Genomic DNA, 27,898 nt, shown 5'->3' with positions numbered 1-27,898 from the left:
AGGCTCCCAGAAATGTTTAACAGGGAGAATAGAAAATATCTTTATTGTGCTATAGAGTAAAGCAATCACACCAGTCCCATCTTCCTCTGAAGAAGCGCGCTTTGCTCTTGGCTGCTGAGGGCTTGGTAGCTGGCAAGCTCCAAAGTGAAGGTTGCCGAGCCTGATGTTAGAGAACGTAAAACTGTTGAGTAGCCCTGGACAAAATGGAGAGCACAACGTCACTCAATTTAGGATAAAGGGAAGGTGAGTTTGCACAGAAAGCTGCTCAAGTCACAGAGGGAGGTAAAGACAGTCTGTGGTATACTTCAACACACTAATAAGTGTACTAATAGTCAAACACATGCATGAATTAACCTAATAATACCCTTGTAAAAATTTCTCTGTAAAGCCTATTTTAGTATTTGTTACTTTTCTTGGGATTGGACTAGATGACCTCTAAAGGTCACCTTCAACCCAACATATTCTGTGATTCTTTGACTTACAGTTGAAAGCACTGATCCAACAATCTGAATTAAGCACACAAACACTTAGTTTTGCAGACTTGCTTCAGACTTTCAATAATTAAAATACAGTAAAAGCCATCCATCCCAAACTTACCTCACCCATAACAACAGGAAAAGTGAACTGAAGTGTAATTGCTTTAAAACATAAAAGAAAAGATGCTTTGCTGTTAAAAGGAAAATAACATACCATCATTTCTGCCAGTGGAACAGCAGCAACCACAACTCTGTTATCTTGACGACTCTGGATTTCCTGGATGCTGCCCCTCCGCTGTGCAAGGTCAGCCAGTGCTGCACTGAGGTGCTCTTCACCTACTGTGATTTCCAGGTTCATCAAGGGCTCCAGTACTTGTATACCAGCTTTTTTCATAGCCTGCATGGAAGGGAAACAGTTATATTGACTAATAGTTTTGTTGATTTTTTTAGAAACCTGACTGGGTTAAGTAATAAATCAAGCAAACACTGCCTCTCAAATCCTCTACTTCCAAAAGCTATGAAGTCCCTAGTGACTGTGTTATGCTGTCAGAGAAGAACAATTACCAGATATACAAATATATTTTTCAATAGTATATCATGCTACCATGTTCTACAGCAGCTTACAGTATCACTGTACCTTCTGCATGCAACGGGAGACACAGGCTGATACCATGGTGTGGGAAGTGTCAGGATGTACTGTCAGTGATTGAACTGTCACATCTATATCCTGAACTGGGGATCCAAGCAAGGGGCCTAGGGGAAAAAAAAAAAGTAAAATCAAAAAGAACATTTGGTTTTCAGAATATTAAGAAACTGCAAAAATGTTACAGGATTATTTTCAAGTTTCTCATTTTCCTCTTTCCGCTCTCCTTCCACTTTCTCCCCCGAAAGGCACAGCTACTGGGTCTTGTTCTTACTTCGTTATTACCCAGCTTTGCCAATGAGGGTAAGGAATGCAGACTTATGCTTTCTTACTCACTTTACCAAAAAGCAAAGGTAATTTTGGGGAGTGATTATATGGATTAACACACTTAGAAACTGGTTATGAAAATTATTTTTAAATACATTCTAATAACTAAAACTTGCCTATTGAAACAAGACTTAATTTGAAGAACGTAGTGAAAACTTTTTTTAACCAGAAGCCCCTATACTCTCCCCCCCTGTACTTGTCACTAGTGAGGCTGCACCTCAAATATTAAACTCAGTTTTGGGCCCCTCAAGGGCCCAAAGTGCTGAAGGACACAAGGACACTGAAGTGCTGGAACATGTCTAAAGGGAAACAAAGCTGGTGAAGGGTCCGGAGCACAAGTTTTATAAGGAGCAGCTGAGGGAACTGGGGTTTCACTTCAAGAAAAGGAGGCTGAGGGGAGACCGAATTGCTCTCAACAGCTACCTGAAAAGAGGTTTTTTTCCTCCAGAGAGCATAAGCACTTAATGGATTTTAGGATGGAGATATTACAGTTCAGAAGTGTCTTAAAGGAGCATGAACAAAGTCAAGAGACCCAGAGATGAGAGGCACTTTCCAATTAAATAAAGCAACATGGGAAAAAAAACCCCATGCTGCTTCTAGAATAATTATCATTAATCAGTCCACTGCCTTTTAACTTTACTGTAAGGGACAGTTCTTTCTTCCACACCTTGAATATTGCATTCAGTTCTGGGCACCTCATTATAAGAAGGACACAGAAGTGCTGGAGCCTGTCCAGAAAGGGGCAATGAGGCTCCCCAAGGGCTCAGCCTCATCCTACGAGGAGCAGCTGAGGGAGCTGGGGTTGCTTGGTCTGGAGGAGGCTGAGAGGAGAGAGACCTCATCACTCTCTTCAGCTGCCTCAGAGGAGGCTGGAGTGAGGAGGGAGACAGCCTCTACTCCTTGGTGGCATGTGACAGGACCAGAGGAAATGGATGCGAGCTACACCAGGGGAGGTTTAGGCTGGATACTAGGAAACATGTCTTCCCTATAAGGGCTGCTAGACACTGGAATGATCTGCCCAGGGCAGTGGTGGAGTCACCATCCCTGGAGGTACATGAACAGCATGTGGACCTGGTCCCTAGGGACATGGTTTAGTGGTGAGCTTACAGTGCTGGTCAAAGGTTGGACTGGATGATCTTGAGGGTCTCTTCCAACCAAAGACATTCTGTGATTCTTTGGCCACAGGTTATTAAATACTTCCTATGTTTAATCAGACATAAAGGACACTTTTAGTCCATTAGAAAGCCTATGCTTTGCAATTAGGAAAAGCTTTTTATTGTATACTTCCATGCATTCAACATACTTGAAAATAAAAAAAAACTTTCAGTAACTAATAGCAGTATGTTATACTGCTCTTTACTGCTGCCTGAAAGGAGGTCAGAGAGAGGTGGGGGTCAGTCTGTTTGCTCAAGTAACAGGTGATAGAATGAGAGGAAATGCCCTCAAGTTTCACCAGGAGCGGTTCAGATTGCATATTAGGAAGAATTTCTTTATTGAATGAGTGGTAAGGCATTGGAACAGGATGCCCAGGAAGTGGTGGAGTCACCATCCCTGGAGGTGTTCAAAAACACATGGATGTGGCACTTCAGGATATGGTTTAGTTGGCATATTGGTGCTGCATTGATGGTGGGGCTTAATGGTCTTACACGTCCAGCCTTAATGATTCTATGATCCTATGTATACATTGGCCTCCAAAACCACTTCTTGCCACATCACTGCTGTTTACATGATGTCATCATGTAAATGTACTAACCCTCATAACACATCAAAAGGCAAACCCAAGTTTGAAAGATAAATGTTTTGAAAGTTAGAAGAGATAACCCAAGTTAATTGCTGAGTGACTGAGAAGAAATTAACCTTAAAACCAAAGACTACCTTTCCTGGCACAAGGAAAGTAGTGATTGGCAATTTTTGTAGTTAACAAAATTGCAAATTTTTCCTTTGTACCTGATGTTAATATGTACAACCTTTTATGCTTTCAAGCTACCAAGGAGTTTTTCCTCATAGAAAAATATTAAATTGCTTTATAGAAATAGACCAATATAGCTGTCACAACACTTCCTTCACCTTGAATACATGAATTTGTGATTCCATTTTCTATAGCTGCTTGAAGTTCTTCGGGTAGCCCTTCAATGACACTTGGAGCATACTGGATGACAGGTTTTGTTGTTGCTCTCTCTCCTAACCTTGGCCTCACTTCTAACTCTGCAGTTACAAAGTGTCGCTTATCTCCTACTGTTCTGTCCAATACATCTGCAGGATACGGAAAAACAACACAAACAAACAAAAACATTTGTAATAAACCTAGTCTATATAATTAATCTGGAAGTTACTCATAAGATAGTGTCAGGGTAAACAAGCTAAAAAAATCAGAAACAAGATGTTCCTTCCACTTGCTCATTTTACCTGTAGCTTGGGCAGCATTTAAGATTGTTTCCCTGTATGCTATCTGAAGAGATCCCAAGTAAGTCTCAATTCCATATTCACGTTTGATTCGGTCGTGAATGATCTCTATGTGCAGTTCACCCATGCCACAGAGAATAGTCTAGTAAGAAGACAGGGAAGAAAGGAGAAACATGTAAAACTCAGGTTTTAATACAAACTAGTTTAAGCAAGGACTTGCATGGTTTCTTTAGTCTTTCAAAAATATTTCAAATTCTAAGGTGCCTCGATAGAAAACAGAACTGCTTTTGGCCAGCTGACATGAACACCATGACAGGGTAATCACCACTACTACTACACACACCACCACTACTCATCTTACCTTATCTTAAAGACTATGTAATTCAAACATTTTTAAATACAGAACTGTCATAAATGTGAAGAGCATAGGATGGTATCCTATACTCCGTAAAGCTCAAATTATGTTAGTTTGATGCAGAGAACTTTGCACATACAAAAATTTAGCAAGTCCTTTTTATTCAAGAAAATCTCAATATGAGATTAGTAAATGAATGCTGGTCTTGACAGTTGTAAAATAAAGCTTGGTTATAAGAAGCACTAGAAGCTTTATAGAAGCACTAAGAAGATTTATCTTACTTGTCCTGTGTCAGGATCTAGCTTCACTTTTAAACTTGGATCTTCACGCTGAAGGCAGCTTAATGCATTATCCAAGTCTGCAGGTAGAAGGCAAACATTGTATCTTAAGGGACTTCAGTAGTTTGAGGATAACAAATCTCTATCGTTTTACTCATAAGGTCAAATCTTACTCTCAGAATGAATCAAAAGGACCCTAAATAAGCACAGATTCTGGCAAACAAATGCAGTTCAAAGTTACAAGCAACTTACAACTGCTTATTTTCTCCAGCAAATTAACTATGCTACCAAATGTTTATTTAATTATTTAAAAAAATCAGTTTGGAGGTGATATTTTCTACTTATATGAAGATAGAATGAAACCTTTATGTGCTTCATCAAGTAAGTAAAGTATTTTCCCTTTATACAGGCAAGAAAACTTTGTGAACTAGCTCTTATGTGATCTGCATAAATGCTTCAAAGTAAGTTCAGTTCAATACAATGCAAAAAGGTTCAAATGAATTTTTTTTTCTCATTTGCCCTTATCTAAACTCCTGAGGAAGACAGCTATAGAATGATAAACACATAGCTGATACTGCATTTACCTACCTTGCAGTCTTTGGGAAAAACCTCACAAAACAAAAACAAACAAAAAACTCACAAAACATCCAAAGGGATGAAAATAAGAACACTTTAAAACCCAGTGGTTCAGCTTGCAGACACATTGCTCCAAACTGCATTCTACCTTGTTCCACTCCATCACACTACACTGGTACTTAGCCTTCCTCCTCTTCACTCCCAACCACATTCAGCTTTTGTGGGCTGAAGATTCCAGGAGGAATTAATGGCCTGCTATGGCACCTGGATACACAACAAGTCCATGGGGCTAGATGGGATTCACCCAAGGGTATTGAGGGAGCAGTCAGAGGAGCTCACCAAGCCTCTAAACATCATCTACCAACAGTCTTGGTTAACAGGGGAGATCCCAGATGACTGGACACTTGCCAAAGTGATGCCCATCTACAAGAAGAGATGGAAGGAAGATCCGGGAAACTAAAGACCTGTCAGTCTGACCTCAGTGCCTGGAAAAATTATGGAAAAGTTCATCTTGAGTGCAATTACATGGCCAGTGCAGGACAACCAGGGGATCAGGCCCAGCCAGCGTGGGTTCAGGAAGGGCAGGTGCTGCCTGACCAACCTGGTCTTGTTCTATGACCAGGTGACCCACCTAGTGGACAAGGGAAAGGCATTGGATGCTGTCTGGCTGGACTTTAGTAAAGCCTTTGATATCATCTCCCACAGCATTCTCCTAGAGAATGCTGGTGGCTCATGGCATAGACAGGTGTACTTGCTGTTGGATAAAAAACTGACTGCATGGCCAGGCCCACAGAGCTGCACTGCACAGAGTTAAAAATCTATTTAGCTGTGAGTCACCAGGGGTGTCCCCCAGGGGTCAATTTTGGGACTGGTCTCGTTCAGTATCTTTGTTAGTGATCTAGATGAGGGAACAGAGAGCTTCCTTAGTAACTTTGCAGATGACAGCAAGCCAGGTGGGAATGCTGGTCTGCTTGAGAGTAGGAATGCTCTGCAAAGGGACCTGGACAGGCTGGACCAGTGTGCCAAGGTTAAAAAAATGAGGTTTAACAAGACCAAGTGTCAGGTCCTGCACTTTGGTCACAACCACATGAAAATTTTCCAGAGTGGCTGGAAAGCTAGCAAGAAGAAAAGGGCCTGGGGGTGCTGGTCAGCAACTGGCTGGACATGAGCCAGCAGTGTGCCCAGGTGGCCAAGAAGGCCAACAGCATCCTGGCTAGTAGCAGGAATAGTGTGGCCAGCAGGAGAAGGGACGTGATGGTGCCCCTGTGCTCAGCTCTGGTGAGGCTGCACCTTAAGTGCTGTGTTCAGTTCTGGGCCCCTCACTACAAGACAGACACTGAGGTGCTGGAGTGTGTCCAGAGAAGGGCAGCCAAGCTGGTGAAGAGTCTGGAGAACAAGTCCTATGAGGAGAGGCTGAGGGAGTTGGGAATATTTGGTTTGGAGAAGAGGAGGCTGAGAGGAGACCTTACTGCTCTCTACAGCTACCTGAAAGGAAGGTGTAGGCCTCTTCTCTCAAGTGAACAATGGCAGGACTAAAGGAAATGGCCTGAAGTTGCACCAAGGGAGATTTAGACAAGATCTGAGAAAGAAATTCTTTCCTGAGGGAGTAGTCAGGCATTGGAATGTGCTGCTCAGGGAGGTGGTGGAGTCACTATCCCTGGAAGTATTTAAAAACCATGTAGATGAGGCACTTCGGGACATGCTCCAGTGAGTGACAGAGGTATTAATACATGTCTTATTTGAGATGGGATGTTGACAGCTGAATGCATTGATGCTAGAGGTCTTTTCCAGCTGGGGCAATTCTGTGATAAAAAATTTCAAGTATGTATTCCCAGAAAGAGTCAATGAACCAAGTTCTATAATACAAATTCTTGAGAAAAGCAGGATTACAGGTTCACACTGCATGGGTGAACCCTAACTAGACACACAAGTCTTGGTAAGTGACAGCTCTACAGCATAGAGTAAAACTGCTACTATTGACTGAAAAACACATTTGAAGGTTGTTTGTACTTGGAACATGACATACAGCACACCAGCATGACTGCACGAAAACTAAGGATTACAATAGGATGAAACTGCCTCCAGCGCTTTGAAGAACCACTACTTTTCTTGAGACAAAACCTAGAAAAATCACTGGTACTGATCAATGTAGTAATACCAATGGATACTGGCAATCACTATCTAAAATGAAGCACCTGTGCAGAACACAAAAAAGGCCTTTATTAGATCACTGATAGACAAATATGTGCAACTCACTCATGCCAACCAGGTGTGCATCAACTGGGAACAAGCACTGATCCTTGTATATGAGAATATGGTTACACTTGAATATCTCATTTGTAGATTATTTCATCACATTCTTAAGTAGTCATGTTGTACCTTGTTGTTTGGTTATTGAAGGAGGTTCAATCGTACAGAAGAAGACAGGGTCAGGGATCTCAACACCTGCCAGCAGAAGGCTCTCCACCTCACTGGTAGACCTCTTCTCTCCCCCAGCATCCCTCCCAGCTCGACGTGCTGCAGCCACTGCTGAAGCCTTTGATGACACTATGGTATCTCCAGTGGCACTCTACAAATCAACACTCAGTGACCCACAGGACACAGGAGGGGGAGAAGACGGGATGGAGAAAAGCAAACAAACAAAAGAAACAACAAAACACACAAACCCTGACCATTTCTTTTCCTCAAAACCGCTTGTGCTAAACTCCACTGATACATACTTTTATAGTTATACTTATTCATAAACAATTGCTTTAACTTCTCTTTTCAAATAACTAAAATGATGCGAAAGAGGTAAAACTTCTCAAATTTAAACTAACACTCCTTTGCCTAGTTCACTGCATTTGAAATCTAACTTAACAGTCAAGGCATAAAGCCACAAGGAACAGGGATGGTAAATATAGATTTGCTTATGCATGCCAAAGTTTGTTACATTTTACAAAATCTGTGTACGGTCCATGCAGCCTGTTCAGACCTTAAAAAAAATGAATAAACCAGTAGAAGCAAGCATGAAGCAAACTTATTTGAACTTAAGTTAGACCATTGCTCTTTGCTTACTTATTAGAAACATCAGGATATACCCTCAGTTTTCAGTCCTTCCCATGTAATCAGCACTGCATCTCCCCAGTCAATTACTGCCATTTGTACACTGTAATAGCTCCTTTTAGGAGGAAGTACAGGTACATGTACTTTAAATAAACCAAGTTTACATATGTCACAATAATCAAGAACAGGTCTGAGACACAATACCACAGAAGAAGAAAGCACACTACTGAAACAAGCTCCCTTACACAATCAGTATTTTCCATTACCTGTTTTAACCCGACAGTAAGGGCAATGTTGCCTGGCATTAGTGATGGTATTTCAATTTGCTGATCAGCAAATGGTAGAAGCAGACGGCTCATTCTCTCACTGAAAGGGAAATTCTTGTATTGCTCAGGACTGTAACAGGCAGTTCCAGTGCTAAACTAAACCACACCACACCTGTACCTTACTCACGTGCAACTTTTGTTAATATTATACACAGCTGACTGAGGTTTCAGTGAACCTGAGTAAACACGAACAAAAACTAGAGGTCCACGATGTTTATCATGGAGAACTTTAAATGCTAGGGCACACAAGTCATCTTTGTACCACTGTCTGCAAAACAAAAAGCACAATAAAAAGCATACTTAGGAGTAGGATTAATCCACTCGAACTCACCCTTACCTAAATTCTCACTTATTTAGAAGCAATATGTTCTTTATTGTAATATTAATACACAGATATTTTAAAATCATAATTTATACCAAAAAATATTAACCTAAGCAGTTGCAGTAGGACACTTAAGACATCATGTAACTCAGCCAACAGTAAAACTAATACCTAGACCTCAATTTCATAAAATGGCAGTATCACATATTGCCTCACACTGGCAATATCAAAATGGCAATTTCATAAAATGGTCTGGAGAATCATAGAATCATAGAATTGGCTGGGTTGGAAAGGACCTCAGAGATCATCAAGTCCAACCCTTGATCCACTACTGCTGCAGTTACCAGACCATGGCACTGAGTGCCACATCCAGTCTCTTTTTAAATATCTCCAGGGACGGAGAATCCACTACTTCCCTGGGCAGCCCATTCCAATGCCTGATCACTCTCTCCATAAAGAAATTCTAATATCTAACCTAAACTTCCCCTGGCACAACTTATGACCGTGCCCTCCTGTCTTGCTGAGAGTTGCCTGGGAAAAGAGACCAACCCCCACTTGGCTCCAACCTCCTTTCAGGTAGTTGTAGAGAGTGATGAGGTCTCCTCTGAGCCTCCTCTTCTCCAGGCTGAACAGCCCCAGCTCCCTCAGCCTCTCCTCATAGGGTCTGTGCTCGAGTCCCTTCACCAGCCTGGTTGCCCTCCTTTGGACCCGCTCCAGGACCTCGATATCCTTCCTGAACTGAGGGGCCCAGAACTGGACACAGTACTCGAGGTGTGGCAATTTTAAAGTGCAAGTATGACAACTGGAGATAAACGTATAAAATTCTAATAGCACTGACCAAACCAGGCTCAGCACTCAAATATATTTTTATGTCCACACACTTCTACTGTTAATTAATATCTACAAACAGTAAACATTTTAAAAGATATTAGTGTTTTGTTAATATTTTTCACTTTCTCCTTTTCTGCTTTGCTACTGATTTTTTCCTTGTTCCTGACCCTCCTTTTCCCCTGTACTTACAGAAACTCATATGAACGCTCATTAGGAGCAGGCAAGTACATAGTAATGGCATCCAGTAAAGGCTGCACCCCTTTGTTCTTCAGTGCACTGCCACAGAGCACAGGTACTGCTTTCTGAGCTAGAGTGACTCTGCGAATGGCAGACTGCAACTGCAAAAAAGAATTATTTTCTGTAAACAAGTGAACAGCAACAAAGCTTTAAATTTCTTTCAAGCTATCAGATATTGCTAACAAATCCCCTAAAGTTAAGGAGGATGCTTGCAAATAACATGACTCATTTGAGTTCCTTTCACTGCTTTAAAGGACCTCCAAACTCAAATGTTTAGATGCTAAAACAGAAAGCCCTGCTTATAAGATTTCTAAATACTCTACGCAGATCTGCAGCTGTTCTTCATTTTCTGACAGTCCTTTTAATTCAGAATGTTGTACTTTCAACATTCAGTGTCTGAAGTTAGTAACTAATTCCTTGCCAGTAAGATTCAGCAGCTCGGACACCAGCTGCACCAAGTCTACCTGGAAATTCCACTCACCTTTTCCTGAACTCTTCTGCAGCAGCCTACCTTTTAAAAAAACCCACCTTCCTAAACAAAGGTTTTTTGGTTTACATTTTAAGTTGTGCCTGACATGCCTGAGAATCATGGTTATTAGTGTATAAAATTCGTCCTTTTTCCTAAATACACAGTACTATGAATTCACTACAAAAGCTGTGATTTTTTTGCAGTTGATAAAAAATGCATGTCTGCAAAATCATACTCTAGATGTGCCATACACAAGCAAAACCCAGGCTTTCAGAATAACAGCTAGTAACAGTCCATCAAAAATGATGAAATGTAAAAATTACCTTGTCAGATGGTATTAAGTCAAAATTTTCACTATATTCTCCTAGAACCAATTCAGCAAATTCATCATCCAGATCTGCAACCTTCAATGGAAGAACTGTATTATTTGGATTGCAGCAGTTTCAAGTCACAAGTCATAGTTACTTAGCATATATAGCTAAACAGAATAGGAAAACAAGCAGAAGCCTTTGAAGACATCAGAGATCATAAACTCAAAGGAACTATAGCAACTAAAACTACAGGAAATTAGGGAAAGTAAGCAGGAAGTAACCTTTGTGAGCCAACAGATATACAGGTGCAAAAAAAGACCAGCATTCACAGCATTTTGGCCTTCATCGTGTCAAACCTTTGTAGGTACAACAGTTTATCTGTGATTTCATACTGTACAAATAAACCAACTACCCTTCAAAGCTCATCTCACTCCTGCCTTGCACTGTCAAAGCCCCAGGAGAGCCAACCCGAAGAAAAGGCACCTTGCCCCCTCTAGTGCCTACGACAGCAGTTGACCAAATACTGAAACACATATGTGATCAGAGGGCTCATCAAGCTAACATTTAAAACATGAGAGATAAAGCAAAGTGTTAATTTAATCAAGGGAAATCTAAGTGTGCAACGTGGCTGGTGTTCTGACTACTAAATTCGACAGTGTTTCTGATAAGGAGTGCTAACAGGACAGAAAGCATATTAAAAATATTTTACCTACATAAGGTTATCTCAATTATCACACTAAGGCCCACCCCTTCCTGCTTCAGGAAGGGCTCAGAAACCAATGGGAAAAACCAAACAATATTCTTACAAAGGCCTTCTATCTGACAGTACATTTCTTAAGATAAGGAACTGAGTAATAATACCCCTACTTAAAGCATGGAAATTTTGAAAACCAGTTTGTGTATGTGTTTTACTGAACTCATAGCAATATAAAATGGTCTGATGTTTCAACAGACACTCGCAGCCTAACATCACTCACAGCCTTGCACAGAGTAATTCAAAGTTCTATGGGGCAGTGCTTCCAGAAAAATGGAACCATGTCTCAGATAAACATAGTTGTTAACTTCACATATTTTTGCTTATAAATGTATGCATTCAAACATAATCACTACTACACTTCTAAGCTGTATGCAAGCAAATCAAATGTAATTAAAAAAACCCTTAACTTTGGCAGACTTTAAGCTTAGAGTCCCTCAAATACAACCAAATCTTCTAATACCATTATATAAATTACACAAAATAATGTGGGCCATTAAATTGCCAGCTAAGGGGAGAAGAAAAATACTCTGGAAAAACTATTTCAAATGTTCTGCACTACTCAATAGGTAAATATACTTTAACTTCCATTAATTATTCTGTTCTTCACCCCTTCTTACCTCTCAACTGTGTAAAACCTAGTATCTAGTAGAGAAGTTTTTATGATCTTTTTTAGCTTCACAGTACAGCAATCTGTGTAAAGAAATAAATTGCTCTGTTCTAATCTCTCCCAGGGACTTTTTCAATGTATCTGGAACAGGATTTGTGACTGGGATTCAGCAGCCCTGAAGTTAGCCCTGCTTTGAGCAGGTCACTGCACCAGACACCTCCAGAGTTCCCTTTTAGCCTATTTTTTCTACTTTTCTTAATAACAGTTTGAAATACATTATGTATTTACTTTAGAACTTTACTTGTTCTATTAAAGCATTTCTGGCATCCTGGACTTCTTGGAATAGGCTGGGATCATCAGCCTCCAACAGTGGCTTTTGCTCAAATTTTTTTCCATCATCCAAATCAGAAGTGGGTTTCCAAATTATTTGTTCCTTAGTCACAACATCAACCAGTCCTCTGAAAGTCTTGGCTTCCCCAATGGGCACCTGCAAATACCATGGAGATTTTAGACAGCTATAAAATATTAAGAAAGGGGTTCTATTTGAAAGAAAGCAAATTATCATTTAGTTTCTAAGCTTACCTGTAAAAGCAAAGGTTTTGTCTTCAACTTCTGTTTGATGCTCTCAACAGCATATGTAAAACTATATTAAAGCAACAGATACTAAGTTACACAAAACTTAATGATATCATAAAATACATTTACCATTTCTTATTTACTGCAAATATTATTCCTAAGATTAGAGAAAAATATTCATCTGCATAATCAAAGATGTATATAGTAACTATTAACAGGACTGACTTGCTCTACGCTGAGACATATTTAACATGATTAGATTTAACATGATTAGATACATCCACTTACAAGGTTTTCAGCAAGAATTAAAACAACCATTCAAAATACCTTGCCCTGTTTTTGTCCATCTTGTTCAAAAAACAAATCCGTGGTATCTGGTGTTTGTCTGCTTGCCTCCACACTGTCAGAGTTTGGGCCTGAAGCAAAAGACAAAATGGAGACATCAGAGCCAGCAGCTGAACTGTACAGTCCCTGTCACTGCTGAGTGTTGGAGTTCAAAGTAGAGAAGGGAACTGTGCTCAGCTTTCAGCAATGACACTGTATCTAGCAGCACAGGTGAACTCCAAAAGCAGCTTTGTTTCCCCTCATTTTTTAGCTGTCATTCCCTGTCCCTCACTAAGGACACAGAGATATATGGGCAAGGCAAGGAAACATGGAGAGAAGCTAAGCATAAGGGAACGTAAGTGGAAAAAACCTCAGCAGTACAGAAACTTAAGACTGCATTGTCAAATCTAATTGTTTTGTTGTTGGGGTTGAGGCTGTTACTCAGACCAGGTTCTTATACAATGGTTCCTAATTGCGTTCAATAGCAAGTTAAATAATCTGACTCATGCTAATGGAGTTCTTTCATCCCTCATGCAGGACAAAGCTGTGTCCCATGAAACACAGTGATTTTGAAACATGTAAATGTTCTACAGGGTTGAACTACTCAAATATCTCCTGCTATAAAATCAAATTCCAGCCTGCCTCCACCTTTTCTGCACTATGCCTCAGAGGGCATGTTAAATAACTTATTTAACCTATCTGCCTGTTATTAACTTGGAAATTCTTACGTGCCACGGGACTCCAAATTAAATGCTTAGCCTCCTGAAGCTGAACTTTGATCAAAGCATCAAGAGATAATACAGAAGAACAGAGCAACACCTCTCTACTATTACTAATTCAGTCTGATTTAAGTCATTAGAGGGAAAAAAAAATGCTAAGTTATTTTTACCTCAACACCAGCTGAAGCATCAAACACTGCTACAGCTCCATCCAGAACTCTCAAGGAACGCTCAACTTCCACTGTAAAGTCCACATGACCTAAAAAAAAAAAAAAATCTTCCTTTTATACCATCATAACTTAAACAAGCAACATCAGCAGGTCATAACAATTTTTAATTTTTTTTTTAATCAGGTCAAAAACCAAACTTGTCTTTGTTTGAAGAGAAACACACCCATTAGTTCATGAAACACACAAGATTGTTACACTGCAACTGAACTGAGAGCAATTTTGTGTGGAAATGTCTGAGCTCACTTTAAACAAACTAAATTAGCCACCAGCAAACAACAATTAGACAAAGTTACAATAATTAGACAAAGTTGAACTGAGCTCCTTATAGGCCTTCTTACTGCCATAATTAAACCAACTAAATATTGCACCATACTTAAAACTAAGACTTGTGTTCAGCAGCAGCCCACCTCGTCTACTCTCCCGTAATAAAGTGAGTGCTGCTGAAGTGTGGTACCTGGGGTATCAATCAGATTGATTCTGTAGTCCTTCCAGTCAAACGTAACAGCAGCAGACTGAATGGTAATGCCACGTTCTCGTTCCTGTACCATGAAGTCTGTCACTGTGTCCCCATCATCAACATCTGTGAACAGGAAGCAGGATTACAGTTGGACAGGTAAATAATTAAAAAGCTGAAACTGTCTTGGAATACAGATGCTGAAAGAGATTTGTCAATAGTGTCCTGTTATACATGTATAAACTATGAAAATTAGCCTTTTTCAGAAAGTAGTAATGTCAGCTAATTAAGCCAGGTTCCCTATGCAGGGAACAAATGCTCTGTACATCAAAGGCATGCAATTCCAACAACCATTTTGTTATTCCTAATCCCAGTAACAACCATGAAAAACCTAAAAACTAAAGCAAAATCCAAACCCATTAAACTACAGTTTCAAAAAGGCTGTCTCCATTCATTGTATGGAATGACTGGCATTTTGAAATCTAGGAACTAAAAGGTAATTAAGTTAAAACTAAACTTAACTTGAAAATAATCATCAAAAACCCAACACAAACAAGTAAGAGGGTAGCTTTTGCTTTTGTTGGGTTTTGGTTTTTTAGTCCTTAATAAAAAATCAGGTCCACATTTTCAAACAAGCAGGCCACCTGCTTGTGGTTCAACTGCTCCACACTTTCCACACTGCGTTCTTATACGCAGGGAATTAAATTCAAAAGATCAAAAGGTAACACAAATGAAGGCTGTTGTGATCCTTTCAGTCTCGAGGAACTCTTGTGTGTCAGCTGCTGAAGCGGGAATTCTTCTGTGCAATGCCTTTGGAAAGAAATGGTTACTCTTTGGAAATCTTGTTTCTTACAGGTCAAAAGAAGAAACAGCTCTACCAGAACTGCCAATCAGCAACAAGTAAAACAGAGAGAACTTCTGATTTAATGTCAAGCTAATCAATGCACCAAAAGAAAGATGTGAACCTATGCTCTCTCAAAATACACATCTTAGAAAATAATGGAACATGCATTAAAAGTGAATTATATTGCAGCAAGTTTGGAACAAGTGGCTTCTGCTCTAGTCTGGTAACTTCATTCCATGGTATTACATATTGTTAAATATCTCAAACCTACTGATATACAAAAAGTATTTCTAACCTCCAGGTGTTCTTATGTATCCAGAATAATACAGCATTCTCTCTGTTGTCGTAGTTTTCCCTGCATCTATGTGGGCCATAATGCCAATGTTTCGGATTCTGCATAAAGAAAAAACATTGCACTTACTGTGGTAATGTTTTTATTCAGTAATGCTGATATCCATATAAGCAATTAATATTCACGGAAAACAGAATACCAGATTAATAGCATTTTTTTGCTGTGACACATCTGATACAGTGTCCATTCTGATGCTGGAGTACACTGTATTCTTCAGATCAGCAGCACTCAAAGAGTTCTGGAACAGGTTTCCGGGCTTCACCTCAGAGGCAGGACACTTCTTGGCCTCAACCTCACCCACATGCTCTCCCCACAGACAGAAGCAGACCCATCACCCTCTCATCCATCCCAATGCCCAACTAACCCCTGTTGCTTGGAACAATCCACTGAATAAAACCCCTTTAAAATAGCCCCAAAAATCCCACACAGGTTCCCATGCACCCTCTCATCCATCCCAATCCCCAACTAACCCCTGTTGCTTGGAACAATCCACTGAATAAAAAAACCCTTTAAAATAGCCCCAAAAATCCCACACAAGTTCCCATGAAGTTGTCCTTGATTCTGTTCAGCCAACCCTTCCTTTCTAAAGTACCTTGGCAGTAACTTCCAAAACTGCTTCACTACCTCTGATCAGTCCCCATGCTCACCATTAATGGTGGCTGGATTCCTCCTCAGGACAGAAGTCTCCAAGGGAACTTGGCCCCCAAGCCATGCCCTTGGCAGCTCAGCCCCTCATTACTCTGCCCTTATTAATAAGGCCCTCACCTAACAGAGCTGAGTGCTTCCACAAACCCAAAATAACCCTTCCACCTGGTTCAGCTTCCAGCAGCCACCATGGATTTGGAGCTTCCCTAAGAGCCCAGTTGGTTCTGATTATGTAAACAAGAGACAGTCCAAGACCACCCTGACACCAACAGCTGTTGCGTATTGAAATGTCAGAAGCAAGGCAGCACTGCCTTTAATTTAGAAGGTGCATATGAACTGTGCCTGTGACTGGCACAGCAACAAACCCCTGGCTTTTTGTCACATCAGTTGCCCTGACTACCACCTATCACCTGAAAAACAAGCTAGCATGACATACCTGGATATGTGAGGATTAATGACAGAACGCAGAGATTTAACATCTCCTGGAGACAAACAAAAATATGCAAGACTGATCCCAATGCAGAAATTACAGATTTTAACAAAATTAAATATATTTAAGAAAATAATTATATTTATGTGATTGTTTATATATATAGCAATATACAAATATAATACTATATAATTATATAATACTATATAATTAAATGTATCCAAGAAAACTCTTAGAAAGGCTGGTTAAGAACCCACAACTCATGACAGTCCTCAAATTCCCAAAGTTAGGTACATAACTTTCAATAACCACCTCTCTTAAAAAAAGAGAATCCCTCCAAGACAGCTGTAATTCAGAAGCAACAGAAAAAAGCCAATGTAGAAAAGTATCATCAGCACAGTAAAATCTTACTCTGCGGATAATACTGTAATGCTGATGTTCCTCTCAACTAGGTACCAAATAAATTTTGAAAGTAATTTCTCCATTAAATACTGAAGCTGGACAGCATATTCTCAGGGAAAAAACACAGACAGACGTAGGTTAAGAAAACATGGGACTGGGGAGTTTTAAATGAATCTTTTCTTGAAAGCTACTTCCTGGCTCATACCTTATTTGGCTAAAAAATAAGCTGCCAAGCTAAATTTTTGTGAACAGATAATTCTGTTACTCCATCCATTTAAGCTGTTCCAGTAACCCACCTAGTAGTTCTGTTTACCTTTGATAGGCCAAAGAGAATTCAGCAGTATTTAAATTAAGTTTCCTTCACCATCTACAGATCACCCATCTTACCACTGAGACATCTTAGAGGTTAATGTCTTGACAAGGAGAAAGACTCATCTTGGAACCAATGTAGCAGAGGCTGCACATTCAGTAGCACCCACCAATCCATATAAAAACTCCAATTAACACTGCCTTTCCCCCCCTAAAATCACCCACAAAACAACACATTAGTATGTTTGAGATTTCTTGTTTGTCTGAGCCACGGTATCTTCTTGTGTTATGGAAAGTATCTCTGCTTCCATGTGGGACAGTGAGGCACTCCACACAGCAGAAACAGGACTCAGGACATCAGGCAGCAAGGGTTTCACACAGGCAGCTACAGAGAAGCAGCTGGCAAGAGGCTGCGCTGACCTGAGCAACTGATAGCCAGCCTTCCCCTCAGGTGTATGACTGCAGGGTAAAAGCTTTTGCCAAGACACACAGTGCTGACTCCACTAACTTTTTTTTTTTTAAAAGAAGCTGGTTACCCACCAGTTACCAGTACTTTACTCTCATCTCTATCTTGATGTAGCAGAAGCATGGGAACAGTGGCCCTGACTCCCAGTACTACCCTATATCAATAACTTTCCACTCAGTTTCAGTGTTGCTACCCAAAAAACAGCAAAAATTCCTGTCAACTGAAATGTGGTTTTCCAAGTATCTTATTCTTTTTAGTCTCTTTCAACCTGAGTCTGCAAAGAAAATGCACTAGTGATAATTTAAAACTTCTGTTTAATCAGATTCCTGTCTTTCTACCTTTGTCCAACATCAGTTAGCTAATAACCAATTAACACTTCAGGCCACTGGACAGGGGCTCTAAACTTTTATAATATATGTCTCTCAGAAAAGACCACACCACTTCTCTTTAATCCTTGAACATTTTAATGGCTCTATTTGTGCTTCATACAGAAAATTCTATAAATAATGATCAAAAGGATACAATAAAACACAACTCAGAAAGTATTCCTACTCATTTTAGTGTAATCTTTAGTAGAAAGAAAGCAATTTCAACTCATACCTGGTGGAGAACTGTAGTTTCTCATACTGCAGTTTTGCTGTATTGCAGTTACGACTCTCATTCTTGTCTTCCTGTAATACATGCACTTAAAAGAAAAAAAAAAAAAAGCAATAACTATATCAAGTATTTATTATTATAAATAATTTGCCCTTCCCTGGAAGTGCTGAAGGTCAAGGTGGATGGTACTTTGAGCAATGTGGTGTAGTGGAAGGTGTTCCTGCCTGTGGCAGGTGGGTTGGAACTTGATGATTTTTAAGGTCCCTTCCAACCCAAACCATTCCATGATGGGAAGCAGAGGCATCAAGATGGCAGCACTAAGTTTTAAACCAAGTCCCATCCAAATACTGTTTGGGAAGTCCAGTGAAAATCTGTGATAGCATCAAAACGTGTTGTCAGTAAATGCAATATTTCAAATGCATCTCATTATTTCTGGAATTAAGTTCACAGAAAAATTACAAATTCCACTTCCATATTCAGCCTTACGTGAAGTCTAACAAAATCAAATGCTCTGTTTGTATAACAATTTGTAAAGGAACAACAAAGAATTAAACTTCACTTAGAGTAACTCTAGTATTTCTTTTGCTCACAGAGAGGTTACAAAAATCTAGGGAAAAAATTACCTTATTGCACAGACTTGATGGCTTCAGTGCATTCACTGAAAATTTCCTCGGGATTCTCAACATTCTGGCTCCAGTCTCTGAAGCTGTTCCCTGCCAAGATATGTAAACACGGAACAAAACATTTATAACCAAAACCAGTTACATATGTTATTTCTGCATAAATCAGTAAAGAAATTTAACCGTTTTTTCAAGTTAGATAAGGTTACTATTTTTCAGGTTACTCCTCTGCAGGGTAAATTTATGCCAGATCTGCAAAAACTGTTAGCAACCCTTAAAAACACAGCATAAACGTCTGGCCACAAACACTAAATATATTCCTCAAATAAATCTGCTAAGAGTAAAGCAGAAAAATTAACATCAGAGTTTACACTCATGCTCAGATAAGCTCCACAGTACCGAGTAACCACCAGTGAAGCACAAATAGTTCTCCCGGGCTGGAAGGAGAATTGGAGACAGGGAGGAGTACGTACTTGGGACACAACACGAGACACTAAATACTACGAACTTTTAAGCATGTCCCGAGTGCAGAAGCTTCAGCGGCATTCCTGGCTGCCTGCTGCTCACCTCAGGAGAGGCCGACACCCACACAGCTCCCGTGGCTGCAGGGAGGAGCGGGGCAGGAAGCTCGCATCCAGGCCCACCTCTACCCGCCTCACAGAGACACCACTGACCCGGGCAGCGGGGCGGGAGCGCTGTCCTCAGCCACCAGCACCCGAACGGAGCCGACCCGAGTCCCGCTAGCGGCCCTGGTGGCCGCTGCCCTCCCTGCCGCGTTACAAGCGGCTATCGCGTCACGCCGCGTTATCTCCCGTCTGCAGACGAAGAGCTCTAACAGGGCTGTCCCGTGCCGACAGCCGCCATACTGCCGGAAGGTGCCCTTTTTTTTCCTATCCCTGTCGCCACACCGCCTAACCGTCTCGGGTTCCGTGTTCCTGGTTCCGCCCTCCCGCCCCGACTCGACCGATCCAGGTGGCAAAAAAGCGCGGCACCGGCTTCTCACACTCAGTTCTCCTCACTTTTCAGCCTCAGCAAGCGGGGGCACCGGCCCTAGGGAACGCGAACCGCCGCCTGTAGGCCAGGAGGAACTGAAGCGCCGTGGGGGAGCGTTTCGGGACGGGGAGGTTTTGGGTCCGTCCCGCCCTTTTCGCGCAGGAGGAGGTGGCGGTCGGGAGCTCGGCGGGGAGCGGAGCGGCGCCGCGGGACCGGCACCATGGTGGGAACCGGGAAGGGGGGACCACGGGATGGGAAGGGAAGGGACGGGAAGGGGCAGGGGTGAAGGTGTCTGAGCAGGCCCCGCCGCTCCTCACGGAGGGTTTGGCCGTCGGGCCTCCTCGGGTCCCCGCCGCGTGTCCCGGGCTCGGTGAGGGTGCGGCGGCTCTGTCCCGGGCCGCCCGGTCCCCGGCCGCAGGTGTCCGCTCACCGCGCTTCCCTGTGCCCACAGCCGCAGAACGAGTACATCGAGCTGCACCGCAAGCGCTATGGGTACCGTCTGGATTACCACGAGAAGAGGAGGAAGAAGGAGGGACGCGAGGCTCATGAGCGGTCGCGGAAGGCGAAGAAGATGATCGGGCTGAAGGCAAAGCTGTACCATAAGCAAAGGCATGCCGAGAAGATACAGATGAAGAAAACGTGAGTACCCGCCGCTTCCCTGGCGCCGTCCACTCTTTCCGACATCGGAAAGACGAGATGAGGCGTGAACAGCGTTACACGCGCCTGCTCTTTGCGTGGGTCACGCGTTTTCCTTTTCAGTGTAGCTGAGGTTGTAGGACAAAGTGGGTTTTGCCCCAGAGAAGGCGTTTCTGACTTCCTGTCTTTTCAATGGGTCTTAACAATCCTGCTCCTAAAAGCAGACCTTTAATAAGTGTTAACTAGCAACAGCAGTGACTAATTATGATTAAAACGTCAATGCACTTATTTAGGACTTTTACATCAACTGCTGTGTTAGAGTAGCAAAAAGTGTCAGGCTTTATTTTTATATATAGTGTTGTTAGTAGGCAAAGTACAGAAATGTACACAATGTCTCAGCAGAAGGTGAGGCTTGTCTTCCAAAAGTTACAATATCAAGCATAGATAAAAGCATTTTCCTGAAAATTTTCTCCCCAAAATTGAAATCTATTAATCTACCTTATTGCTAATGGACTTTCTGCCTAGCTGCTATGTTGTTTCTGTTGTTTACCAAGGGTAGGCAGATAATTTCCTGTGCTACTTGTAAAGGTATTGGGTGTGTAAAATGGTTTGTGAGCCTTTTTTTTTTGTCTTTCCCTAAAAGGCCTCAAAATTAACAAAACCAACCCCTTAATACACAAACATGTTCCTCAGGTGTGTAAGCATTGCCATGATATCTCAGAAGAGTAGTAGTATGTTATTTTTTTCATCAGAAAAGAAGCATAAAATCTCTCAAAATGCCTGGATGCCTGTTTTAATTACTTAAGAAGTTTCTTCATGCAATGCATTCCTAGTGTTCCTTTCTTGATAAAAACAGACAAGCTCTTATGCACTGTTCAGTCTGTCAGTTGTTAAATTAACTGAAATAGAGTTTACCTGGAAAATTATTTGGGATTATGCTTTAAATAACTACATGTTTACAAATACAAATCCTCCATTTACAAAATCCAAGCAGACACAAGCTTAGTTAAAAGGAGATAAGTGTGTTCTAAAAATGACCCTTTTTTTTTTTCATGCTCTTAACACTGTTTTCTTTCCTTGAAGAATCAAAATGCATGAAAAGAGAAATACCAAGAAAAAGAATGATGAAAAAACACCTAAAGGAGCTGTACCAGCCTACCTGCTGGACAGAGAGGGCCAGTCCCGGGCTAAGGTTCTCTCTAACATGATCAAGCAGAAAAGGAAAGAAAAAGCTGTAAGTAACTGTATTAACATTCACATACTAGCTCTTGCTAATGGCAGTGACCACCTTGTGCTGCTGATGTTGTGGTGGCTTACAGAGCACAAGCAAAGTCTAAATATTGATACCACACAAAACCTGAAGCCTAGAGTAACTAAACAATCTAGGGCAAAGCAAACAGATGCAATCTCTTGGCTTTCATAACCTTAACTGCTAATTAAAATAAATAGCTATGGGTTGTATGGAAAGTATGGTGTGCCACTGCTTTTTAGGGAAGTTTTATTTTACACTTTGCTTGTCCCCTTTCATGTAGCTATGTAGTATGTAAGACTACTGACTTCCTTTTTTCTGGCTCTTCCAGGGGAAATGGGAGGTTCCTGTGCCAAAGGTCCGTGCACAAGGAGAAACGGAAGTGTTAAAAGTAATTCGTACAGGAAAGAGAAAGAAGAAGGCCTGGAAGAGAATGGTTACAAAAGTTTGTTTTGTTGGAGATGGCTTTACCAGGAAGCCTCCTAAATACGAGCGATTCATTCGACCAATGGTAACATTACTGAGCTTTAAAGAATGTTGAAGTAATAATTCTTCTAGCTTTCTGCTTTCAGTTCCTGTGCCAAGGAAATGTTCTTCTGTGACAAGTTACTTCATTACTACTGGTGCAGAAATATGGAACTTTGCTATTCACTTCCTTGCAGAAATGGGAATGTAGAGTAGCCGGGGGGTGGGGAGATGCCACTGCAGTCTGTCAGTGTTGAAAACTTTGCTCTTAGTCCCATACCCAGATGATGCAGAAACCTAAAGTTATAAGCTGCCTAATTAGCACAAGAAGGCTATTAGCAAAGGCATTTCAAATAGCTTTCAAAGTTGGAGGCTTCCTTTTCAAGCTGCTGTGATCCTGACAGCAGCAGAAGCCAGCTCTGTTCTAGGACTCCAGAACTCCCTCCTTTTGGCTTGTTCAGTGAGCTTCAAGGAGCTGTGACAGGGAAATGCTGTGCCTCCAGCCTTCCCTTTCCTGACACAGCTGCAGGAACAGTGGCTGGGCTCCAGCAGCCTGGCAGTGCAGAGGGGGAGTAATTAGACTCACCAAGACAGTGTAGTATTTCTATAAATACCATTTCCTCACTGAAATCAGCAGACTCACGAGGCAGGCTCCCTGTGGATCCTTCCTCATTGCTGTTTTGATGGTCATCTTACACAGAAGCCTGGAGTGGATTTTTAGTGACACAGAAAAGGTTACAGTACTTTGGTACTGTGAGTAATGGGAAAGTACCTTTTATGAAACACTGGTTGCTAGATAGAAAGTGCTAGAAGAGATGGATGTTTAGTGTTTTTTTTTTAAATGTGACAGGTTTTTCATTTTTACAACAATAAAGGAAAGATTTCTAGTCATAAAAGCCAGTATGCTGGCTGTTAAATTTGTTACCATGGATCCCTCATCTCTTTGTGGAACGGAGGCCATCTGAGGTATCATGTGTTCATTTTGTACCACTGTTAGAAACTGGCATCCTGAAAATACACGTAGAGAGCTTTATCGTGTCATTTATCAGGTTTAAAGCAAACCTGGCCTTCTATCATTGTCAGATAGTATTCTGAATTCTAGGTTTCAGACTTCCTAGTTTCTCAAAACATCACTGAGGGATCATCACAATGCTGACATTGTTAAATTTTGTTAGTTGTGAGGGCTTAAAGCAAATAACTAACTTGTTCCAACACTCCTTATACAACAGGGCTTACGTTTCAAGAAGGCACATGTGACACATCCTGAACTTAAAGCTACTTTTTGCCTACCTATCCTTGGTGTAAAAAAGAATCCATCTTCTCCTTTGTACACAAGTCTGGGTGTAATTACCAAGGGTACTGTCATTGAGGTGAACGTGAGTGAGCTTGGCCTTGTGACACAGGGAGGCAAAGTTATCTGGGGTAAGTGGTTCAAGTATCTGTACTGCATAACTACTTTTAAAAGTTTTAACTCTTCATTGCCTGATGTTTTGTTACAGCCACACCCTATAAATTGTCATAATTGATCCACTGTTAAATGTTAGGTTTGGAGCAGAAGCTACATAGCTCTAAAGTGCAAGTTTTTGAGTTTTAGTCTTAAACTTTCCAGCCATGTCTTCAAAATCAAATTAGGTGAAATTCAGAGCAAGGCTCAATTGCTTGCCTTGTCTCACATTAAGCAGTCCTACAAGCTTGTAAGGACCTAACCATGTGAGCTATAAACAACAGCATTATGTTTTCCATGGAAATTCTGTGTAGCATAGGATCAGGCTGTCTTAATAGAGCAGTTGGCTTGGATTATAGCAGAACCCGTGAATTTATTTTTTTTTAATCTACATAGAATTTTTAAGTTAGCCATTTATATATATATATATATATATACATATATATATAAAAAAGTCTATACAAAGTATTTTGAGAACGTAGGTTTGCAGCTCAGCCCAAAATAGATTAAGATTAAAAAATGCATTTCAGTTTTAGAACAGGACTTGTGGTTTGAACTTGTGAACATAGAAGATTCTGATTTATTATATGAACTTTATACAAGGTTTTTAGACTTCCAACTCTCTTTTCCCTTAGGGAAATATGCACAAGTCACAAACAATCCAGAAAATGATGGCTGTATTAATGCGGTTCTACTTGTTTAAGTTGTTTAATACCAAGCATTGAACATGGGCTCCTGCAAAATCAGTGAAGTTTCAAGAGGTTTGCAAGATCCCTGGGACCATTCGAGAACGCTGATCCTGCAAGCTGGCCAGGAACTTAAATGTGCCAGAAACAACTGCTGGAGATTTTATATTTATGGTATTTGCTCCAAATAAAGTGATTCAATTTTCATGTTTTGCTTACGTGGTATGGCTTTTACCTTTACCGTCCTGGTGTTTTCACATTAGCAGTGTCCTAGCTGAGATACATTGTATCAATAATTATTCCAGCTCACATTCCTAGGGATGGGAATATGGTCCTTGTCTCCGGTGATGGCCTGCTGTAATAGCTGAAGGTACAGAGGAACATTCTAACATGTATTCTGCTTCTGGTAAGGCAGAAGACTTGGAATAATGCAGCTGCAGTCTTACTGCAGACTAACATCAGAGGAATCAAACCCTACAAAAGCATCAGTTTGAGCACAGATTAGCAGCATGGGCACATGGGGGAAGAACATTAAGAGAGCAGCTGTTTCCCCCCAAAAAAAACTTACCTCATGTCTTTCTCCCCTTGGCCTCCACAACTGCCTTAATGGAAAGAGCTAAGGCTGGAGTGCAGCACTGTTGTACCAGTCAAGAGGAGAATTGTTTCAGACATTTAAATTTCTGCATTTGTGTTTGAGATGTGAAACCAGAGAAAGGCATGAAGCCCTGACTGCAGCTATTTTCATGGCTTTAAGGCACATTCAAGATGCCTTGAAAACTGAAGGTCACAAGTATCAACTGATAAATGTGTATTTAGCTTGCATCTTCAAAATACAAGCAAAAGCTGCTTTTAAACCCCAAGCTTTCATTAATGCTGTAGATAACTGCATAGTTACCTTCCAGTCAAGAATTTAGTGGTGAACAAGCTTAGCACAATCCATCACTCAAAATAAACATACTCAATTTTATATTCCTGTTCTTAAACAGTACTTCATATCAAGCTAGGGAACTTGTAACACAAATTCCAACTCAAATCCTTGCAAGCTTTCTCCAGTTTATGAGGGCACTCTTAACCCTCAACACTGTAGAAAAATTTCCAATAAAACTCACAAGGTGTTTCAGAAGTCAGAAAGTAAATAGGATTGTGTCAGGGCTTTTTGCAGTAACAAGAGCTTAAAGCTGGAAGTGGTCACATAAGATAGCATAAAAGCTTCTACAATTACAGAGTAGTTAAGGCTGGAAGGGAGTAACCCTCCTGCCTAAACTAGAGTTAGCTACAGCAGGGGCCATGCCCAGTCAAGTTTCTCAAAGGCTGGAGATTTAAGGCTGTTTGACCACTACTGCAATGTAAAATCTTTTAAGTTTTCTAGAAGCTGCTGTATTCCATTTTGTGGACACTGCCTTTTTTCACTGGGCAGCACGGAAAAGAGTCTTGCTCCATCATCTTCATACCCCCTTCTAGTTACCAGACAAGATGCTGCCAAGCTTTCTCTTCTCCAGGCTGAACAATTCCACCTACCAGCCTCTTGTATGACAGATGCTCCAATCCCTTAGTTCCCTTCATGACAAGGTGGTGTTGCAGAGCTGGAACTCTGGCCTGGAAGTCAAGCTAGCTGGGATTGTACATGTTTTGTAACTTCTGTAGGCAGTACTTTTACCAGTCTTCTCCCCTTCTAGGCTATTGTGTTACTTTAACACACTGCCCTAGTCTAGACTTAGTAACTTACTGATTTTTACCTCTTTAAGTTGTGACAAGTTGTGACAAGTGATTTGAAACTAAGAGAGGGTCACAAGCCTGTAAGTTATTTGCTTGGAGAGAGGGCACCTTAAAATGGATAAGCCTCCAGTTAAGTCCTTGTTGCTTTACACTTCACTGCACATTGACAAGTAATAAGTTTCCTGCAGTTGTCCCAAGAACATTACTACATTTTGTGCTATAAATACATGACTTGTTGGCTGAGTAAGTCAATAGATGCACTTAAGGCATTTCAATGTGCCACACCACAGGGAGTGTGTTACAGCATTTCTAGCAAGTTACATTAGTAACCACCAAGTGTACACCAACCATGCCAGATACATACGCAGGAAAATGCATGCTGTAATATTCAGAAATGTCTGTTCTACAGCTTTTTTATGAAAGTCTGGTGCACAAGCTAATTAAGAACAAGAAATTGTTTTGATCAGTGTATTTTTTAATTAATAATCTTTAAGCTTTTAAAGCTCCTCGGTAGCATGATGCTAGTTCTAGTGAACTGAACGGCTTTAAATTGTGCCTCCTAATAGCAGAAAGAACTCGAATACTAAAAGCCAAGAAAAAGTAATTGTAAAATATAACTTTAATCACTACTTCAAAACACTTCAAAAGCAGCCAAGACAGTACCAAATAAAGGAAAAACTAACACTGTAACAAGACTAAGTACAATATTCTAGCAGCACATCTTTCATAAACTTTATAAACAGGTTATCACTAGTTTAGAAAACATCTAACACCACATTTCTGAAAATAAATTCAGAAGTGTATCCCCTTGGAAGATTTTAGAGTGGTCACTTAAATAAAAGAATCTGAAATTTAGACCTATTTGTTGCTGTGTTTATCTTAGTGATGTCAAATAGCGGGCTGTGAAACACAAGAACAGCAAACAATACAGCATGAAATTAACATAGACCAAAAGAGAACGTGGAAGAAGCACAGCAAATCCCCTTGAGAATTAACAAGTAGTACAGCAAGAAACAAATTATTTTTCTGCAAATTCTATTTCTAGACTAAATCTCAAAAATAATACTGCTGGTTTTCACTGTACATGTGTAGCCACACAGCATATTGTAATAGCACATGATACAAACTTGTATAAAGTTTTACCACTCGTTGTTTGCTGGTAGACTAAGATCTTAAAAATTCTTTAAGAGTTTGATGGTAGTAAGACAGCTAACAGACAAAAAAGAAGGAAAAAAATTGTCAATAAAGTTGTCAGATTATGTTCTGTTGCATTAATGTAACAGAAGGTACAGACTAAGCTAGAACTACCGTACCAATGAGACAGTCAGTACAGCAATAAAACTATTCTTTAAAGCCAGTATTTTGATTCTGCTACTCTATTTACTGCAAGATGATTTATGCCAAACAAGTTGTTACAGAAATAAACTGTGCCCTTTAGTTCAAAGCAGCGATGTGATCACCAGTAGAACACTGGCCAGTTTTCAAGACTGCTGGGCATCAGAAGTGCTAAGGGCACCCCAGCTGCCCACATTCTGTACGTAACAGTCTGGTCATCGGCTGCTGCCTCAGGTACCCCTGGTTTACAGAAGTAATTCTAATAAAGAATATACTTAAAGATGTGAATTTAGGTTGACTTTAAAACTATTAACAGACACACTGAAATGAGGTCAGAAATCTGACTGTTCTCAGTAGAAACCAAGACTGACATAATCTAGTAATTCTGTTGTAATATTTATGTATTCAATATGCAAATGTCTTAAAAGATAGTAACCAAAATT

General features: G+C 40.7%; 2 protein-coding genes across 6 annotated transcripts; one reads left to right on the top strand and one right to left on the bottom strand.

Annotated features, from left to right (window-relative positions):
• Positions 1-13: 13 nt before the first annotated feature.
• On the bottom strand, positions 14-19,691 carry GFM2 (G elongation factor mitochondrial 2). 5 transcript variants are annotated; one of them, XM_030467033.1, is made up of 21 exons: positions 19,606-19,691; positions 18,935-19,024; positions 18,315-18,399; positions 16,544-16,589; positions 15,406-15,503; positions 14,267-14,392; positions 13,753-13,841; positions 12,867-12,955; positions 12,546-12,606; positions 12,265-12,450; positions 10,612-10,692; positions 9,772-9,920; positions 8,557-8,697; positions 8,370-8,469; positions 7,438-7,627; positions 4,486-4,562; positions 3,853-3,991; positions 3,514-3,699; positions 1,114-1,229; positions 691-873; positions 14-194 (listed from the first exon to the last, which is right to left on the bottom strand). In XM_030467033.1, exons 2-21 carry the CDS (start codon positions 18,995-18,997, stop codon positions 66-68), a joined length of 2,334 nt encoding a protein of 777 aa, XP_030322893.1. In that variant the 5' UTR covers positions 18,998-19,024; positions 19,606-19,691; the 3' UTR covers positions 14-65. The 5 variants fall into 5 exon arrangements, with proteins under 5 accessions (XP_030322893.1, XP_030322892.1, XP_030322894.1 ...); XM_030467032.1 differs by having other exon boundaries at positions 19,499-19,673; XM_030467034.1 differs by lacking the exon at positions 19,606-19,691 and adding an exon at positions 19,440-19,511.
• Positions 19,692-20,040: 349 nt separating this feature from the next.
• On the top strand, positions 20,041-24,616 carry NSA2 (NSA2 ribosome biogenesis factor). Its single transcript, XM_030467038.1, has 6 exons — positions 20,041-20,147; positions 20,376-20,563; positions 21,644-21,794; positions 22,141-22,320; positions 23,504-23,696; positions 24,354-24,616. Exons 1-6 carry the CDS (start codon positions 20,145-20,147, stop codon positions 24,419-24,421), a joined length of 783 nt encoding a protein of 260 aa, XP_030322898.1. The 5' UTR covers positions 20,041-20,144; the 3' UTR covers positions 24,422-24,616.
• Positions 24,617-27,898: the final 3,282 nt, after the last annotated feature.

This window comes from Calypte anna, chromosome Z, assembly GCF_003957555.1.
Source record: "Calypte anna isolate BGI_N300 chromosome Z, bCalAnn1_v1.p, whole genome shotgun sequence".
Lineage (NCBI taxonomy): Eukaryota > Metazoa > Chordata > Aves > Apodiformes > Trochilidae > Calypte > Calypte anna.
This window is presented reverse-complemented; position numbering and strand designations above follow the sequence as displayed.

Coding starts and splice junctions, on each gene's coding strand:
- GFM2 (XM_030467033.1), bottom strand. CDS start 18,997: ATGTTGAGAATCCCGAGGAAATTTTCAGTGAATGCACTGAAGCCATCA. Junction 10,693..12,264: donor GAAATGCTTTAATAGAACAA/GTAAAGTTCTAA, acceptor CTTCCATTGAAG/GTTGCAGATCTGGATGATGA. Junction 1,230..3,513: donor CACAAATTCATGTATTCAAG/GTGAAGGAAGTG, acceptor TTTTTCCCCTAG/GCCCCTTGCTTGGATCCCCA.
- NSA2 (XM_030467038.1), top strand. Junction 20,564..21,643: donor AAGATACAGATGAAGAAAAC/GTGAGTACCCGC, acceptor CTTTCCTTGAAG/AATCAAAATGCATGAAAAGA. Junction 22,321..23,503: donor AGCGATTCATTCGACCAATG/GTAACATTACTG, acceptor CTTATACAACAG/GGCTTACGTTTCAAGAAGGC.